Source organism: Sceloporus undulatus, chromosome 2, assembly GCF_019175285.1.
Source record: "Sceloporus undulatus isolate JIND9_A2432 ecotype Alabama chromosome 2, SceUnd_v1.1, whole genome shotgun sequence".
NCBI lineage: Eukaryota > Metazoa > Chordata > Lepidosauria > Squamata > Phrynosomatidae > Sceloporus > Sceloporus undulatus.
Genome location: NC_056523.1, coordinates 17,537,797 through 17,554,504, shown reverse-complemented (window position 1 = coordinate 17,554,504; position 16,708 = coordinate 17,537,797). Strand labels below are relative to the sequence as shown.

Here is a 16,708-nt window from a genome sequence, read left to right as displayed (position 1 = left end):
TGAGGATAAAGGAGGGAAGTGGGAAGAGGATAGTGAAATGGGGGCATTTTTAAAACATCTGAAAAAGTGGGATGATAGAGGAATAATTGGGACTGTCCTTACCAAATTGGGACAGTTGTAAGGTATTGTATCATTGTGCAATGGGAAGCCCCGTTGCACAACAGGATACTGCATGAGATGCCTTGATATGCAATGGGGCCCCTGTTGCGCAACCGAAGGGATTGCACAGTGGGACCAATGGGACGATGGTGGCTCCACTTGGGTAATGGTCCCAATGGCATAAGTACATTTCGGCTCCCTGAGAATATGAGCATTGTTGTTGTTGTTGTGTGCCTTCAAGTCATTTCCAGCTTATGGCAACCCTAAGGCACATCTATCACTGGGTTTTCTTGGCAAGTTTCTTCAGATGGGGTTTGCCATTACCATTCTTTGAGGCTGAGAGAGTGTGCCATGCACAAGTTCACCCATTCAGCTTCCAGGAGAGGTAAGTTATATGGGGCAGGCAGATGCAAAAGTAATCCAGGGAGTCTGGATGGCTTGAGAGCCATACAGCAGTCTTGTGGGGCACATGTAGCCCTAGTGCAATACTGCACTTGGCCATGCCTCTGTTTTAAATGAGTAAGAGCAGGCATAAAAGTTGTCAAGAATGACCTTCTGCTGAAGGTTCCATTTCTGCACATCTATGAAAACACAGCACAAAAGCACACACAAACAACCTCTTTTTTCCTCAAGGGAAGAGGAAGGCGCACACCATTCTCTTAAAAAATAAAATATGCCAAAGAACAATAGGAGAGACTGGCCTAGGGCTGGAAAGAGAAAATAATAGTTTATTTTCTTCATTAAATAGGAACACTCATCCAGAGATCTGAGCCCAAATCATAATAATCTTTGTCGGTTTCCAGCTCCAGGTTGTTCTCTCTCTCTCTCTCCACACACACAAACACACACACACATAAACAATTATGGCTACCAACGCAGATATAGTGACACATCCATCGGTGTGCATATACCATACAATCATCCTCCTACTCCATGCTGATGTCAGCCTTTCCTTGCCCCTCAGCCATTGCTCATGCTTACCTTGACAATGGAATGTAATCTTTCACACTCAGTGATCTATAGCAGTGTTGCCACAAAGGGGTGTATATGGGACAGAATAGAGGGAGTTAAGGCTGGTATCCTCTCTCTGCTAAAGTTGTGCAATGTTTCAAAGTGATTGCTGAAAGGTGAGGAAGTGATACTGGACAATGTAGAGAAAGGTGATTTAAACTTGTCTTCCCCATGCTGTATTGCAACACTAGCAAAAGGTATGTGTGGGGTTGTGCTCAGCTTCAGACAGCCCCAGCTGAAATAGCACTAAAGGAGTATTTGCCTTCTCCCCTTGCTGTATTGAAGAGAATAACAAAATGTGTATGTTATCTAGAACAACAATTCCTAAATTTTGATCTCCCAGATGTTTTAGATTTCAGCTCTCAGAATTTCTGACTGTGGGCCAAGCAGACTGGGGCCTCTGGGAGTTGAAGGCCCAAACACCTGGAGGGCCAAAATTTGGGAACCACTGATCTAGAGTTACTAAAGTAAAACAGAGAGCTTTAATGGGTTATGTAGAATAGGGGATGTCAGCAGGTGTCACTTTTTGTCTGGTTGACAACACCCAGCTGATATTAACCATTGAAAGTATAGGAGCCCTCTCCAGTTTTCACTCTGGTAATCCTAGAACTTTTATCCTTTCCTCAGTGTTTGGAAGAGTCAACTTTGTTGTTGATGAGGACAGAAGAGAATATTGATTTGAATGCTATCAAAGTGACAAGAAATGGGAACTGTCCCTTGCTCTCCAGAGATTGCTAAACTTCAGCTCCCTGCATGCATACCTATTCTTGAGAGGATAAAGCCAGAAATTTCCCTGAAAAGCCAAGATGATAAATTTGAGGTTGTCATAATATGACCACATTATGAGAAAGCATGAGTCATTAGAAAAGACAATAATGCTAGGAAAGGTGGAGGGCAGTAGAAAGAAAGAAAAGAGAGCATGCCTGATAGCTAGACTCAATGAGGGAAGGCATGGGCATGAACCTACAAGACTTAAGCAGAACAGTGGATAGGATAGTTAAAAATTATTGTTTTAATTTCTCTTGTAAGCCACCTTAGCTATAGTAATGGAAGAAAGAAGGGATAGTATGGCCAGCCCGCCCTATATGCAGGCTTCCCATATGCGGACTTGAGGTCATGAGGACGGGAAGCCCCATTTAGATGAATGGTGTGCGTGCCCATGGCATGTGTGCCACACTGTACACAGGAGTGCGCTCCTTTCATCTAAATGGATCTTGAGCATACGCAGAATTCGCTTTATGCAGGAGATCCAGAATGGATCCCCTGCGTAAAGCAATATTTTGACCTCCACTGTAAATAAATGACTCTAGTTGAGATTAGTAATTGGATTCAGGCCTGTTACCACAAAAGGATACTAAAATCTCTTCTATATCCACTCATCTTGCACTCTGGTGACACTCTCCACATGGACTGCCATCAAGATGTTTGCTTCTCCACTCCCTCCATAGGTGCCACAAGGAATGTGGAAGGGAAGACTTCACAATCTGAAGGCACCAATGGTAGATTTGTTGTCTTCAGGGCCAGTGAGCCAGTTGGCTCAGCAAAGTGAGGCAGGTGCTAAGTGGTGTGGAAATGGCAATAGTGGCAGCTGTGGCTTGGCTATTAGGCCGGTTGCTTCAGCAGCCTGCTTTTCACCACCAAAACTACTCTGCCCACCCTCGGGTAAAATGGACACTGTCTTGTCATCAGTGTCAAAATAAAATTCATGCGCCAATCTAGTTGACTTCTGTAGAAGAAATGAAAGGGTATCTTCTCACCCCTTGCCTTGTGCAGCAAAATGTTTGCCATAGCCCTGCTCTTATTTTTTTGTGTTTTGATGGGTACATAGGTGATTCACCCCAGGGAAGTCATTCTGGACATCATCTCTCCAGCAACTAGAACATGTGCCACCGCCAGAGTGACCAGATTTCCTAACCGCAAAGGAGGACATTCAAGAAAAATGGAGGACATAACAAAATGAAAGCTAAAAACACTAATATAAATATAAATTCATGCTTCTTAGCCATGCCTGAAATGGAGGACATTTTGGAATTCCTCCTGGACAGAAGGTTGAAATGGAGGGCTGGAAAAGGAGGGCAAGCGGTCATCCTGGCCACAGCTGTATCTTCAGATGGAACTGATGAAGGAATTACATGGCATGCGAAATAAGGACTGCAAAGGATGTCAATTTAGAATTAATTTAATGAGAATCTTCCCCAATCAAAATTCTTTAGGGAAGCAAGAGATTGGGTCTCTTCTGCCACCTGGTGGAGATAATGAATATGTGTTGTTTCCTATGCAGCCTGTTTTGTTTTGTTCCCCCCCCATCAATTTATTTCAATCCGTGGATAAAAATAACATTATGGCACTTCCTCTAGGTTTTGAGACTACTATCTGTTGCTGTAAAACAATACTGTTAATCTAGGAAGATAGAGGGCTGGGTTTCGCTCCAATTGCCTTTTCCCATTCCAAAATACAGTAACTTGGCATCATAGAATCTGCTGTTAATGTTTACCATATATGCACACAACTCCTCTTCCTTTGTCCTTTTACTACAGGCTACAAATTGTGGCAGAGGAAGATGGAAAAGAGGCCATTTCACAACTTCCCTCAGCTGTAACACAACAACTATTTCAACAATCTGCAGTAAAGGAAGAAAGCAAGCAAGGTTTCTTCATAATGTATACTGAAAGTCCAGGGGCCCATTCACACTAGCATTTTTGTGCTGGGGAGATCTGGGGAGATTCGATAATGCATTCAAAAATGCAATATCAAATCTGACCTGAATTGAAGTTTCCACTATGTTTACCCCGATCAAATCTCTCTGGTGCAAATTAACCCTCTCGAAGTTCACATGGACCAAAGTAACGATTCAAAATGGATCCTCCATATCAATCACATTTGATCATGTTCGAGCCTTTTTTGGTTGTTCTGTCAATCAAATGATATGCATCTACATCATTCCACTTCCGTTGTCATCGTTGTCCTTCAAGTGGACAGAAGGTTGACATGTAGGACATGTCTTGGAAAAGGAGGATGTCTGGTCACATTGTGCTCACCCCAACATAGAAGAATTCCCTCTATCAATCTTTGTCTGAGTTGCATTTCCACAGGGAAGATTATTTTTGTTATTATTTTGCACAGATTGTGGGCAGTTTGAGGGGCAGGTGATTCCTTTGGCCTTTTAATGTCCTCCATCTCTGTGTATGTTTCATGGTGGATTTAGAGATGGTGGATTTAGAGATCCTCAAATTTTGGCTTATTCTCTTCCACCCATTGCTGGAAGCTCTTGGCTCTGGGATTCAGTTGGTGAGTGGTAGTCTGGTCATAATTTGTCTTGAGTTGGAGGTAGCGGAACATGTCAGCAACTGGCTTGGGAGCCAGTTGCTCATAAGCTTCCACAGAGATCTGCAAGCAAAGGATTGAATCAATCATTTTCATTCTTGAATATATGCATAGCATTCATTGATGAGTGATCCAATGTCTGTTGGCATGCTACAGCTGGTGTTTGTGTATGTTACCAAGGGTTGCTAGTTCAGGAGTCTCCCAGGCACTGAGGTTTCTGGGCCACATCCTCAAACCTTGGAACTACTCCTGGTGATGTCATCAAGTATTATGCTTTAAGTACTAACGTGTTGCTCACAGTCTGCCATTCAAATCAGAGAAAGAGAGAGAACAAGAACATCTTTTCCTGATTAAAAATTAAAACAGAAATCTTAACTAAAGGGGATGTTCCCAGATCTAGGTGAAATCAGAGGTGACATTAGGGGGGTGCGGGTTGCACCAGGAGACACCCTAAGATGGGTGACACCACTGCTTCCCAAATATCTGCCTTTTGGCAAAAATGGGTGGTGGTTTTCACCTGTATTCCTTTAAAATACTGAAGAGATGGTGTGAGTGGGGTGAGGCTTAGTGGGAATAGCAATGGCAATAGCAAGTACAGTTGGCCCTCTGTTTTTGCAGAGGATCCCTTCTGGACCACCCCCCGTGAAAACAGAGGCTTACGCATATTCAAGCTTCATAGGCTTGAATCCCCTCCCCCGTGTGCACAGCCTGGACACATGTGCACCATAGGAAATAGCGGAGGTCACCCCTCCGCAGATATTCGAGGGCGTGGATCTGAGATCTGGAAGTTAGGAGGGGCGATTGTACATTTCTATGCCGCTTATCAGTGAACTAGCACTCTCTAAGCAGTTTACAATCTGTAAGCCAATTGCCCCTAATAAACAGGGTACTCATTTTACCAACCTATGAAAGGATGGAAGGCTGAGTCAACCCAGGAACCATGGGATTAAACTCAGAACCTTGTGGCTGCAGTATCAGCATTTAACCACTGCACCACATTTATCCACTGTGTCACTTTAATCACATGAAACAATATGCATGTACATACATTTAGACGGTGCATATGATATTGCCATTTAAAGGTATAATTTTAATTTTGCTGGTTGTTCATTTCACAACTATTGGCATCACATTCAGTGATATATGGGAATGGTGATTTACAGGTAGCATTAGGACAAAAAGACATTACTAAGGATTCTGTATGGTGTGGTATGGGAGGAGGTCAATGGGTGTGTGTGTGACACCATGAGTTACTGTACCGGGTGACACCAACCCTAGTGACACCACTGGGTGAAATGAGGGGATTATTCTTTCTCATCTACTTAGAGAGATGAGAAAAGGAACATTTAACCAGAAGGTGGATGCACAGCAGAGCAGAGGGTGAGCCCTGGTGCCAGAACTGTAAAGAAAGAAGGAATCAGACTAAGCAAATACATAAATCCCCCTGGTGAGACTTTGCAAGTTGTAGCAACAAATCAATTAAACTTTGCAAAATTGTCCTATGCTGCTGCTCTAGTAGGTGATCTGCTACCGGGATTTTAATCAGAGATTACTCTTAGTCTGTTCTGCCTTTCTAGGGCCTGTTCCAAGTCTTTCCCTTCACTGAGATTTTTGCCAAAGATCTCCACTTCCCCAGATCCCCAGAAGGCAATCAAATTATCCCCATTTATCATAATAAGCAAGGCCTGGTGACCCCTTCCAAAGGGAACCAAATAATTGCCGCACTTCTGAAATTTCTTGCTGTTTGGAATAATACAATACAAATACTGTAATAGCATATGAAATGGCATTTCCATGGTACTGTTGGCACTTAAATCTGTTCATTTCTATTCTGGCTTGTTACTGCAGTGCCCATAATGATTGCAACTATTGTTTCACCACATAGATGATATTCATTAAATTAAAAAAAACACATTTTTTTACCTTAGCATCCTGGATATCTTTCCCCAGGCATTGGGAGAGAATATGGGCATATCTTCGGACAGTCAGTGCCTCTACAGAGAGATTAATCAACTTTCCTATATAGACTACAGGGGCTTTGAAGATGTTGAGCACGATAATGCCCAGATCAGATACAGACATGGCATGGAGTGGAGTATCACCCATGGGTATTGCTGCAAAGTAAAAGTAATGCATGTATTTATTTGAGCACAGGTCCCACTTTTATCTTATAGACTTGCAACAGTCACCAGTGGGTTTTCATGGTCAAGCAGGAATTCAGAAAACCTGGTCTCCAGATTCCTAGGGTGCATCTAAACTGTAGAAATAATAGACTTTGACACCACTTTAAGTGCTATAGCTCCCATCAGATGGAATCCTGGGATTTGTAGTTTACAAGGTCTTTAGTCTCCTGTGCCAAAGAGTGCTGGTGCCTTACGAAACTACAAATCCCAAGTTTCTGTAGGATGGAGCCATGGCAGTTAAAGGTGGTGTCAAACTGCATTATTTCTACAGTATAGATCCACTTCTAGTCCAACACCCAAACCACTACACCGCATTGGTTCTCAAAATGTTTTGGCCCAACCTTAAATAAGAGCAGGGCCAAAAGCCAGCTTGGTGTAGTGGTTCGAATCCCAGCTTGACCACCGAAACTCACTGGGTGACCTTGGGCAAGTCACACTCTCTCAGCCTCAGAAGATGGTAACAGCAAACCTCCTCTGAAGAAACGTGCCATGAAAACCCCATGATAGGGTTGGAAACAACTTGAAAGCACACAACAACAAACAAGTGTGGAATCGTCTACATTTATGTTCAGGTCCATACCTAGGGTGTAAGCATTTTTCCCTGGTTCCTTAAGTGGACGATTATAGTTGAAAAAGTTCTCAAAGTAGACAGGCATCCGGACACTTGTGAAGGGCACTCCAAGCTCCTGGTAACGGGCCTCGGCTTCTCCCTTGCTGTCAAAATATGGTACCTTCAAGCGCCCACCTGTCAGTTTCTCCACATGATCCAATCCACTGAAGACGACATGTTTCAGACCCTGGCCTTTGGCTGCCTCTGCAGTGTTCTTGCCCTGTGGGGCGAATGAAGAGAGATGGGTCAGAGCACAAATGGAAAATGGGAACTGATAGGAGGGCAGGATGTGAAAACTTTTCTTGTTTACCACCACAATATACAAGTGCGTGTGTGTGTGTGTGTTATAGTGACCCTGTGGATGAAACATCTCTAGACTCCTTGTCCTCTACACTTCTCTGCTTAGGTCCTGCAGATTCAGTCCTTTGACTTCCTAGTCTATCAATCTGGTGTGGGTCTTCCTCTCTTTCTACCGCCCTCTGCTTTTCCTAGCATCATTGTCTTTTCTAGTGATCTGTGCCTTCTCATGATGTGATCAAAGCATGACAGTTTCAGTTTGATCATCTTGGCTTCCAAGGAGAGTTCTGGCTTCATCTGTTTAAGGACCCATTTGGTTGTGTTTCTGGCTGTCTACAGTATCCTCAGCACTCTTCTCCAACACTATATCTCAAAGGAGTTGATTTTCATCCTATCTGCTTTCTTCACTGTCCAATTCTCATATCCATACATAGTGATGAGGAATACAATGGCTTGGATGATTCTCACTTTAGTGCTTAGTTGTATATGTTTACTCTTTAAGATCATCTGGTTCTTCCATGGCTGCCCTTCCCATTATTAGTCTTTATATTTCTTGACTGTAATCGTCATTCTTGTCAAACTTTGATCCAAGGTATGGGGATTCTTTAACTATTTAGATTATAGAATCATAGACTCATGGAGTTGAAAGAGACCACAAGGGCCATCCAGTCCAACCCTGTTTTGTCATGCAGGAATATACAATCACAGCACGGCTGACATATGGCCATCCAGCCTCTGTTTAAAGACCTCCAAAGAAGGAGATTCCAGAGGGAGTGTCTTCCAATGACCATCTCTCATTATCAGGAGGTTTTTTCCTAATGTTGAGGTGGAATATCTTTTTCTGTAGTTTGAGGCCATTGGTCTGGGCCCTATTCTCTGGAGCAGCAGAAAACAAGCTTGCTTTAACCTCAGTATGACACTCCTTCAAATATTTATGAGTCTCTCCTCATATAGGGCATGGTTCCCAGACCCATCACAATTTTGGTGGCCCTCCTCTGGACATGCTCCTGACCTGCTTGTCAACCTCCTTTTTGAATTGTGGTGCCCAGAATTGGACACAGTATTCCAGGTGGGGCCTGACCAAAGCAGAATAGAGTGGTGCAATTACTTCCCTCGATATAGACATTATGCCAGAGAACATGCCTGTCCCCTCCTCTCTGTGGCAGCCCTTGAAGTATTTAAAGAGTGCAACCATGTCACCCCAAGTCTTCTCTTGACCAAGCTGAACACCAGCTCCCTCAACCTGCACCATGTATCCCCCATCCTATACCTGCGCATTTGGTTTATGTGGCCTAAATGTAAAATTTTGTATTTGTCTCCACTGAATTTTATTTTATTAATTTCTGCTCAATTTTCTAGTTTATCAAGGTCCTTTTGAATTCTATTCTTATCTTCCTATGTGTTAACCTCCCCTCCCCCAGGTTTATATCATCTGTAAACTAGCTAAGGATTCCTTCCATCCCTTTATCAAAATCACTGATAGAAATGTTGAAGAGTCATGGCCCTGAGACAGAGCTCTGAGGCACTCCACTCAAGACCCCCTTTTAGTGTGAAGCACAGCCATTGACGGCAACTCTTTAAGCACAGTTTTCAAACCAATTATTGATCCATCTGATGCTGTTTCCACCTATTCCATATTTAATCAGTTTGCTAATCAAAATATTATTGCAGATCTTATCAAATGTTTTGCTGGAATCCAGGTAAATGACATCCACAGCATTTCCACCATCTACTAAAGTGGTGACCTGATATTTTTTTTTAAAAAGACATGAGATTAGTTTGGCAGGATTTGTTCTTGATAAACCCATGCTGGCTCCTACTAATCACTGCAACCATAGATGAAGCCAAACAAACCAAATGGATGAGATTGGCAATAGAGGAAGGGGTAGTTGAAGGTTCCTCGGTTGGAAAATAAGACGACAAGGCTTAGTATTTTAGAGCAGGAAACCTGAAAACTACAAATCTTGTTTAATTAGGATAAGTGTGGATCCTAAAAACTGATCAATCAATTCAGGTTGAAAAATGTGCTAGGTTTACCTTAGGGTTGCCATAGTCAGAAACGACTTGAAGGCACACAACAACAAGAGGCACTAAAGTACCCTGGATGAGTATTCTAAACACCCCACTTTAAACTACAAATCCCAGGATTACATAGAATAGAGCCATGAGTAGAATACAAGAGCACTATTATTGTGTGCAGTGTGAAAGGACCCTGTCTTTAAATCAGTAGTGCAGGCGTGCCAGGGAAAGAGTGATGGGGAACCATTCTCCTGGATTTGATTTACTTGACGGCTTTCTTCCTCCTTGTTGAAATCATGAGAGAAAGTGGTGACCACGAAGGCCCCGTAGGCTCCCGCCATAATCTCCTCCAAGGTTGTCAGATTGTGTAGATCACCCTTCACCACTTCTGCTCCACGCTTAAGGAGGGCCTGAGCCGCTGGCTGGCTGGGGTTGCGGGTCACAGCCCGGACCTGGAAAGTACCATCGTCCAAGAGGGCATGGGCAACTGAACTTCCTTGGGCACCTGCCAAGAGAACAGGGTCGTTACTGGACCATCCATCATTCTATTTGCTGCAGAGGAAGGACTAGGATTACACTGAGACATGCTGAGGTGCTAAACTATCCCAAATGGTTTAAGCATTGGTTTATGACACTAGAGACCAGAGTCTCTAGTTTGGCCATGAAACCCACTGAAGGACCTTGGCCAAGTCACATGCTCTCAGCCTCAGGGAAAGGCAATAACAAATCTCCTTTGAACAAATCTTCTCATGAAAATCTTCCCATGCTCTTTTACCCTTCCCCTGCAAACTGTATTATTCTCACAGAAAGCAGAATGAACATAGCAATGATAAAGAAGGTAGCTAAATTAACCTTCACTCTTCCCCTACAAAGGTATGTTGTTGTGTGCCTTCAAATCATTTCCAGCTTATGGTGACCCTAAAGCAACCCTATCATCTGGTTTGCTTGGCAAATGTATCCTTTGAAGCTGAGAGTGTTTGACTTGGCCAAAGTCCCCCAGTAGGTTTCCATGGCTGAGCCAGGATTTGAACCCTGATCTCCAGAATCATAGGACTTTATCACACACGAGGAATTTCTCTTAATTTCAAATGAAAAAAAAGTGAGGCCAGAACACATTCATGTGAATTCGCTAGTTCAGCGAATTTACGTGAATGCGAACTGCATTTGAACTGGCTTCCCATTGCCCAAAAATAGCATGTCATTGCCTGAATTTGCGTGTGGTAGTCTATCACGCAATAATGTGAAACCCCACGATTGTGCTCGGACTGACTTCCCATTGCCCGAATTTGCATGTAGTAGGCTATCACGCAATAACGTTATACCCCATGATTGCATTCAGATTACCATTGGATTATACTTCCAATTTCCCTTTTCTGATAAACTCCACAGTCCAATGCTTAAACCACTCCACCAACAAGTATATAAAACTATACTCTTAAATAAACTGCAAATATTCCAAAATCTGGGAGGGGGGGAATCTGAAATCCAAAATGCTTCTGACCCCAAGCATTTCAGATAAGGCTGACCCAACTTGTACTTTGAGTTTCATTTCTGTTCTTATTTTTCTTTCCGATACAACAATACAATGTTTAATGAGAGCTAGTGTGGCATAGTGGTTTGAGTGTTAGATAATGACTTTGGAGACCAGGGTTCAATTACCATTTTGGCCATGAAATGCACTAGGTGACCCTGGGCAAGTCGCACTCTCTCAGTCTCAGTGGAAGGCAATGGCAAGCCACCTCTGAACAAATCATACCAAGAAAAACTCTATGATAGGTTCACCTAAGGCTTGCCATAAGTTGGAAATGACTTGAAGGCATACAACAACAACAACAATAATAAGAGTAACAGAGCTGTGTAAAGGGAATAATTAAAATAATGCACTGTTTTTGCTAAAAATATATATATACTGTATAGCCAAGACCTGCTTCCTGGCAGCAACAGCCTTTGCTTGTTCTTCCTCTCTTGTAAAGTTTCCAAGCTTCACAGGAAACATATCCAGGTGTAATAATAATAATAATAATAATAATAAATATTTTTTATTTGTATACTGCTTTTCCTCCAGATCATATATATATATATATATATATATATATATATATATATATATATATCCACGTGGGCCATATAGTAAAGTGGTTTTTGCCATGCCAGTAAAGGGCTTCAGTGAACATACAATGCACATTTGTAATGGCAGCTCAGTTGTATTTGTATTCTCCATCACCACATACGGATGTGTGAGTTGGGCAGTGAAAAAGCGGATAAGAAGAAAATCATCTCATTTGAGATGTAGTGCTGGAGAACAGTGGTAGGATACCATGGACAACCAAAAAGACAAAGGGATCCTTGAATAGATCAAACCAGAAATCCTCCTGGAAGCCAAGATGATCAAACCGAGGCTATCGTACTTTGGCCACATCATATGAAGGCCTGAATCATTAGAAAAGACATCTGTGTCTTCTAGTGCATTACTTTAACAACCCAAACCACTTTAGACATTACAGCTAGTGTGATGTTCATACATTTCCATTTTTTTCTGCTTTTTTTTAAGAATGAAAACTGCCATGGGGACTTGTTTGAATGGCAGGGTGCTTAATTCATTCTGTCTGGATCCAAATAGAGCCTTCTTCACCAGGAAGAGGGGGCATGTTAGACCTCATTCACACTATGGAAATAAACTGGTTTAGAACCAGTTTATTTCTGTGACATTCATACTTTCCCCATCTGCAGTTGGTGCAGTTTGCAGGGAAGCGAGCAAAAAGCCCACTTAAGCCAGTGCATTTAGACCGGATCTCTTAACAGTGCCTTTTCTCTCTGGTAGTATGAGTGATCGGATCATGCAGCCACCGTTCTGGCAATGCAGGTGCCCCCATTTCGATCCAGAACAGTGGCAAATGTGAACAGTGTGACAAGACTTAAGTGCCATGTAGAGATTTGCTGGCCTAAAATATAGTAAGAATGGTGAATCGATTTTGAATCAATTCACTAATGCAAATTTCTCCATGCATTTAACATTAGTGTGAATGAGTCCTTAGTCTTGCTGGCTGAACAAATAATATAAATATAAATCAGTGCTCAGTGCTCAGCCTGTGATAACTTGTTATCTCAGCTTCTGTTTAGAGTAGGGGTGGGCAAACTCAAACACAGCTTGTATGGGAGGCGTGGGTCAAACTAAAGCACATAGTTCAGAATGCAGTTTTTAGTATGCATAGTATGACTACATGCTCAAAATATAATATGTTAAAGAGACTATATGTATATTAAAACACAGACATTTAATATCTAAACCTTTTTCTTTAATTCATTTCTCAGCTTATGGGAGGGAAAGTTTAGTGAAAGAGGTAAACTTAGAAAGAGACTCCATAATGCACACATTATGACAGCTACAATGTAGTCCTTCGAGTATGAAAAGAAAATCGAAGAATTCCTAGCAAATATTTAATTAACTGTGCTTTTTTTGCTTATGAATCACAAATGAGTGATCATCATGACCAAGAAAAGGAACTGTTACCCAAAAATCAAATACTCCACAATGAATTTGCTGTATTATGATGAGAACTTGATCAGCATCAGGAGGAAGAAAATAAATATTTAGAAGAACACGAAGCTTTGAAAAAAAAAATGAGAAGAACTTAAAAAAGAATTGAAACTGAATGAAGATGCTTTGACTTTAACAGTTTTTTCAATACAATGGTCAAATAAGTGTATCAAAAATACAGGCTGCAATGATAACATCCAAATAATAATGTATTAAAGAACAAAAGGAAAAACTAGAAGTGGAACTTGATTCATTTCATTCTCGTTTGAGTTCTGCTGTTCAGGAACTTGAATGGTGACAGAGAGCAGAAATTATAATATATGTGCTCTATGAGTACACATATTATGCACTGTATGAGAAACTCTCAGAGGAAAACCTTGTTCTTAGAAAGTTGTCAAAAGGATCTGAGTCTGGCCCAATGTCAAGCTGAAGAACTTGAAAATGCATGACAGGCTGAGAAGGATCAGATGAAAAAATACGTTGTAAAACAAGTGTTTGATGCAAGAAAGACTAGCACTGATCGAAAGTGAAAAACCTTTCACTTCGTCAACAATTTGAATATTTTCAAAATAAGAGCATTATTAAAGAAAAAGTAGTGACCGATGTCCAAGACAGATTCAATGATACTTTTTAGTAAACTGAGAGTTGATACTGAAAAGCAAGTGCAGTTGGTGGAAGAGAGAAATAAAGAATTAGTTACAAACTGTAGTAATCTAAGGGAACGAGTTCTTAAATATGAAACAGAAAAAGCTGTTAGAGGGGTAAGTGCAATATGTCCCACCCGTACATCTTTAAACATTGAAATACTAGTGATGCAAAGACAGTGTTGCTACATAGCTCTGGAGCTCTCAAAAGCTTAGCCATAATTTTGTATCTAGTATTTGTGTCATCCCTAATAAGACTCTTGTTGCTTGGCAGGGATGTTCAGGTTGTTGTCCTTGTTATGTACTGTCAAAGCAACTTTGAACTTATGATGACTTTACATGAATAAGGGAAAGGCACCAGGTCCCGTCTAATCTTGGAATCTACGCAGGGTCAGTTTGGGTCAGCAATAGCAATAGCAGTTACACTTCTATACCGCTTCATACTGAATTAAGTAATCTCTAAGTGGTTTACAAGTGTAAGCTAATTACCCCCAACATGAGTTACTCATGAGTTACAAAAGGACGTAAGGCTGAGTTAACCCTTTGGAGTGGGGAGAGCTCCCAAAATATTTTAGATGGGGAGAAGATGGAGGCAGAGACGACGCTATCATTCTAGCTAAATAAGAATTCCTCATGAGTCCAAGCCAGCTTGATGTATTGGTTTGAGTGCTGGACTATGACTTTGCAGACCAGGGTTCGATTCCCAGCTTGGCCACGAAACCCACTGGGGGCCCTTGAGCAAATCTTGCCAAGAAACCTGCAGGATAGGTTTACTTTAGGGTTGCCGGAAGTCCAAAACAACTTCAAGGCACACAACAACAACAAAGTGGCTTCACTGAGCCAGTGTGGTGTAGTGGTTTGACTACAACTCAGAAAACCAGAGTTTGAATCCATGTTTGGTGACAGAAACCCACTGAGTGACCTTGGGCAAGTCACACTCTCTCAGCCTTAGAAGGCATAGACAAATGCTGTCTGGAAAATCCTTGCCAAGAAAACCCCATGACAGGTGCATCTTGAGGTTGTTATAAGTCAGAAAGGATTTGAAAGTATACTGCCTACCCAACTAACTTACACACACACACACACACACACACACACACACATATACATGAGGCTTCACTATGGCTGCATGTGCACTGCAAAAGCCATGCCATTTCAACACCACCTTAACTGCCACAACTCAGTGCTACGGAATCCTGGGATTTGTAGTTTGTTGTGGCACCAGAACTCTGACAGAAAAAGCGAAAATATCTCACAAAACTACAAATCTCAGAATTCCATACCAGTGAGCAATGGCAGTTAAAGTGGTGTTAAACTGCATTAATTCTGCAGTGCAGATGCAGCCTATAAGGATAGTCACCTAAACCTGGATTTTTCTTCTGGACACAAACCAATTAATTCATTTTGACAGGGGATAAGAATTGTGCAGCTCTCCAGCTATCCCTAAACTGTGACTCCCAGGTATCATTCCTAGCAAACAGTAAGGGTAGTTCAGCAACATCTGGAGCCCGATTTTTAAACAGAACCATTGGCTCTGAGCCCCAAATCCCTTCTCTACATTTCATAACCTGGCATAATAATAATAACAATAATAAGTATTTATTTATTTATACCCCGCCATTATCTCAGGATAGGGACTCAAGTGGCTAACAAAATTTAAAGCAGCACAAGTTAAAAACAATACAAAGCACTGAAATATAGATAACAAAATTTTAAAAACAATTAAACAATTTTAAGAAGTTAAAAACATTACACATTAAAATATTAAAAGCTCTCTATAAAATTCTGTAAAACTCTAACAGAAGTATGTGTGTGCCTTCCTCTGTAGAGAGACAGAAACACAGCCGCGGTGACCACAATAAAAGAGGGAATGGGCTCAGAAATAAACATACAGTACATATATATACATAAATAACTAGTAATCATCTGGGAGGGCAGTAGTGTGGTGTAGTGGTTTAAAGGTCACACTACGATTCTGGAGACCAAGGTTCAATTACTCGCTTGAGCATAAAGAACCCACTGGGTGACCTTGGGTGAGTCACACTCTCTCAGCCTCAGAGAATAGTAATGGCAAACCCCTTCTTGAAGAAACTTGCCAAGAAAACGCCATGATAGGTTCTCCTTAGGGTGGCCATAAGTAGGAAAAGACCTGAAGACACACAACACACATACACACGATGTTGCAGGGAACTGCTGCATTAAGTGAAATCTGTGTTTTCCGCAAGCATAGCCTGAATTTATGCCTGCCCCTGTCCCCACAAAAAGATGCCACTCACCTAATTATTAATTGTAAAGGTCCCCATCCCAATCTCCTGCTTGTTTCTATTCCTTCTAGTTTGCAATGGAGTTTCTTTGGAAAGCCACACAGTCTCTGGCTTGGTCTTTCACTGATCTTGGAGAGAATGGCTTGCAAAAAACCTGTGCACAATGACAGAATAATTCATGCTCTAACTCCACTCCTTACCTGTGGCTCCAAACACCACCACAGTTTTTTTCTGTGTACTTTCCATGACTGGTAGGAGTCTAGAACCGGATCAGAGGAGTCAGCTTCGAGTTCAAGTCCTTCTCCAAGCCTTCCTTCCTGGCCTCAGAGGAGTAACCCCTGTTCACACTGAGTGTGGGCCCTCCCACAGTCAGACTTTGTTACAGTGTACATTTCCTCAAAAAGTCAGATAAGGCCTCCTGTGCAATTATTACTAGTTCCCAATGGAGGAGAATGATTGAATCAAGGCCAATTTAGAAAGTTAACACTTATGTAGGTGCCATTGATTCGATAGGTCTACCTAGGTTTGAGAGAGAGCCAGTGTGGTGTAGTGTAGTCTGGAGAGCAGAGTTTGATTCCCCGCTGGAGCATAAAAACCCTTGGGTCACACACTTTCAGCAACAGAAAAAAGTTTGAGCATTGGACTATGACTCTGGAGATCAGGGTTTCATTTCACACTCAAGCATAAAAACTCCATCTTGGGCAAGTCACACACTCTCA

General features: G+C 41.8%; 1 protein-coding gene across 1 annotated transcript; it reads right to left on the bottom strand.

Moving 5' to 3' along the window:
- Positions 1–3,273: 3,273 nt before the first annotated feature.
- Positions 3,274–16,347, bottom strand: NMRAL1 (NmrA like redox sensor 1). The gene is made up of 5 exons (XM_042454851.1): positions 16,190–16,347; positions 9,810–10,048; positions 7,198–7,447; positions 6,358–6,548; positions 3,274–4,497 (listed from the first exon to the last, which is right to left on the bottom strand). The coding sequence occupies exons 1-5, from the start codon at positions 16,233–16,235 to the stop codon at positions 4,327–4,329; spliced, it is 897 nt and encodes a 298-aa protein (XP_042310785.1). The 5' UTR covers positions 16,236–16,347; the 3' UTR covers positions 3,274–4,326.
- Positions 16,348–16,708: the final 361 nt, after the last annotated feature.

Coding starts and splice junctions, on each gene's coding strand:
- NMRAL1 (XM_042454851.1), bottom strand. CDS start 16,235: ATGGAAAGTACACAGAAAAAAACTGTGGTGGTGTTTGGAGCCACAG. Junction 10,049..16,189: donor GGTGGTGTTTGGAGCCACAG/GTAAGGAGTGGA, acceptor TTCTCTTGGCAG/GTGCCCAAGGAAGTTCAGTT. Junction 7,448..9,809: donor AGGAGGAAGAAAGCCGTCAA/GTAAATCAAATC, acceptor TTCGCCCCACAG/GGCAAGAACACTGCAGAGGC.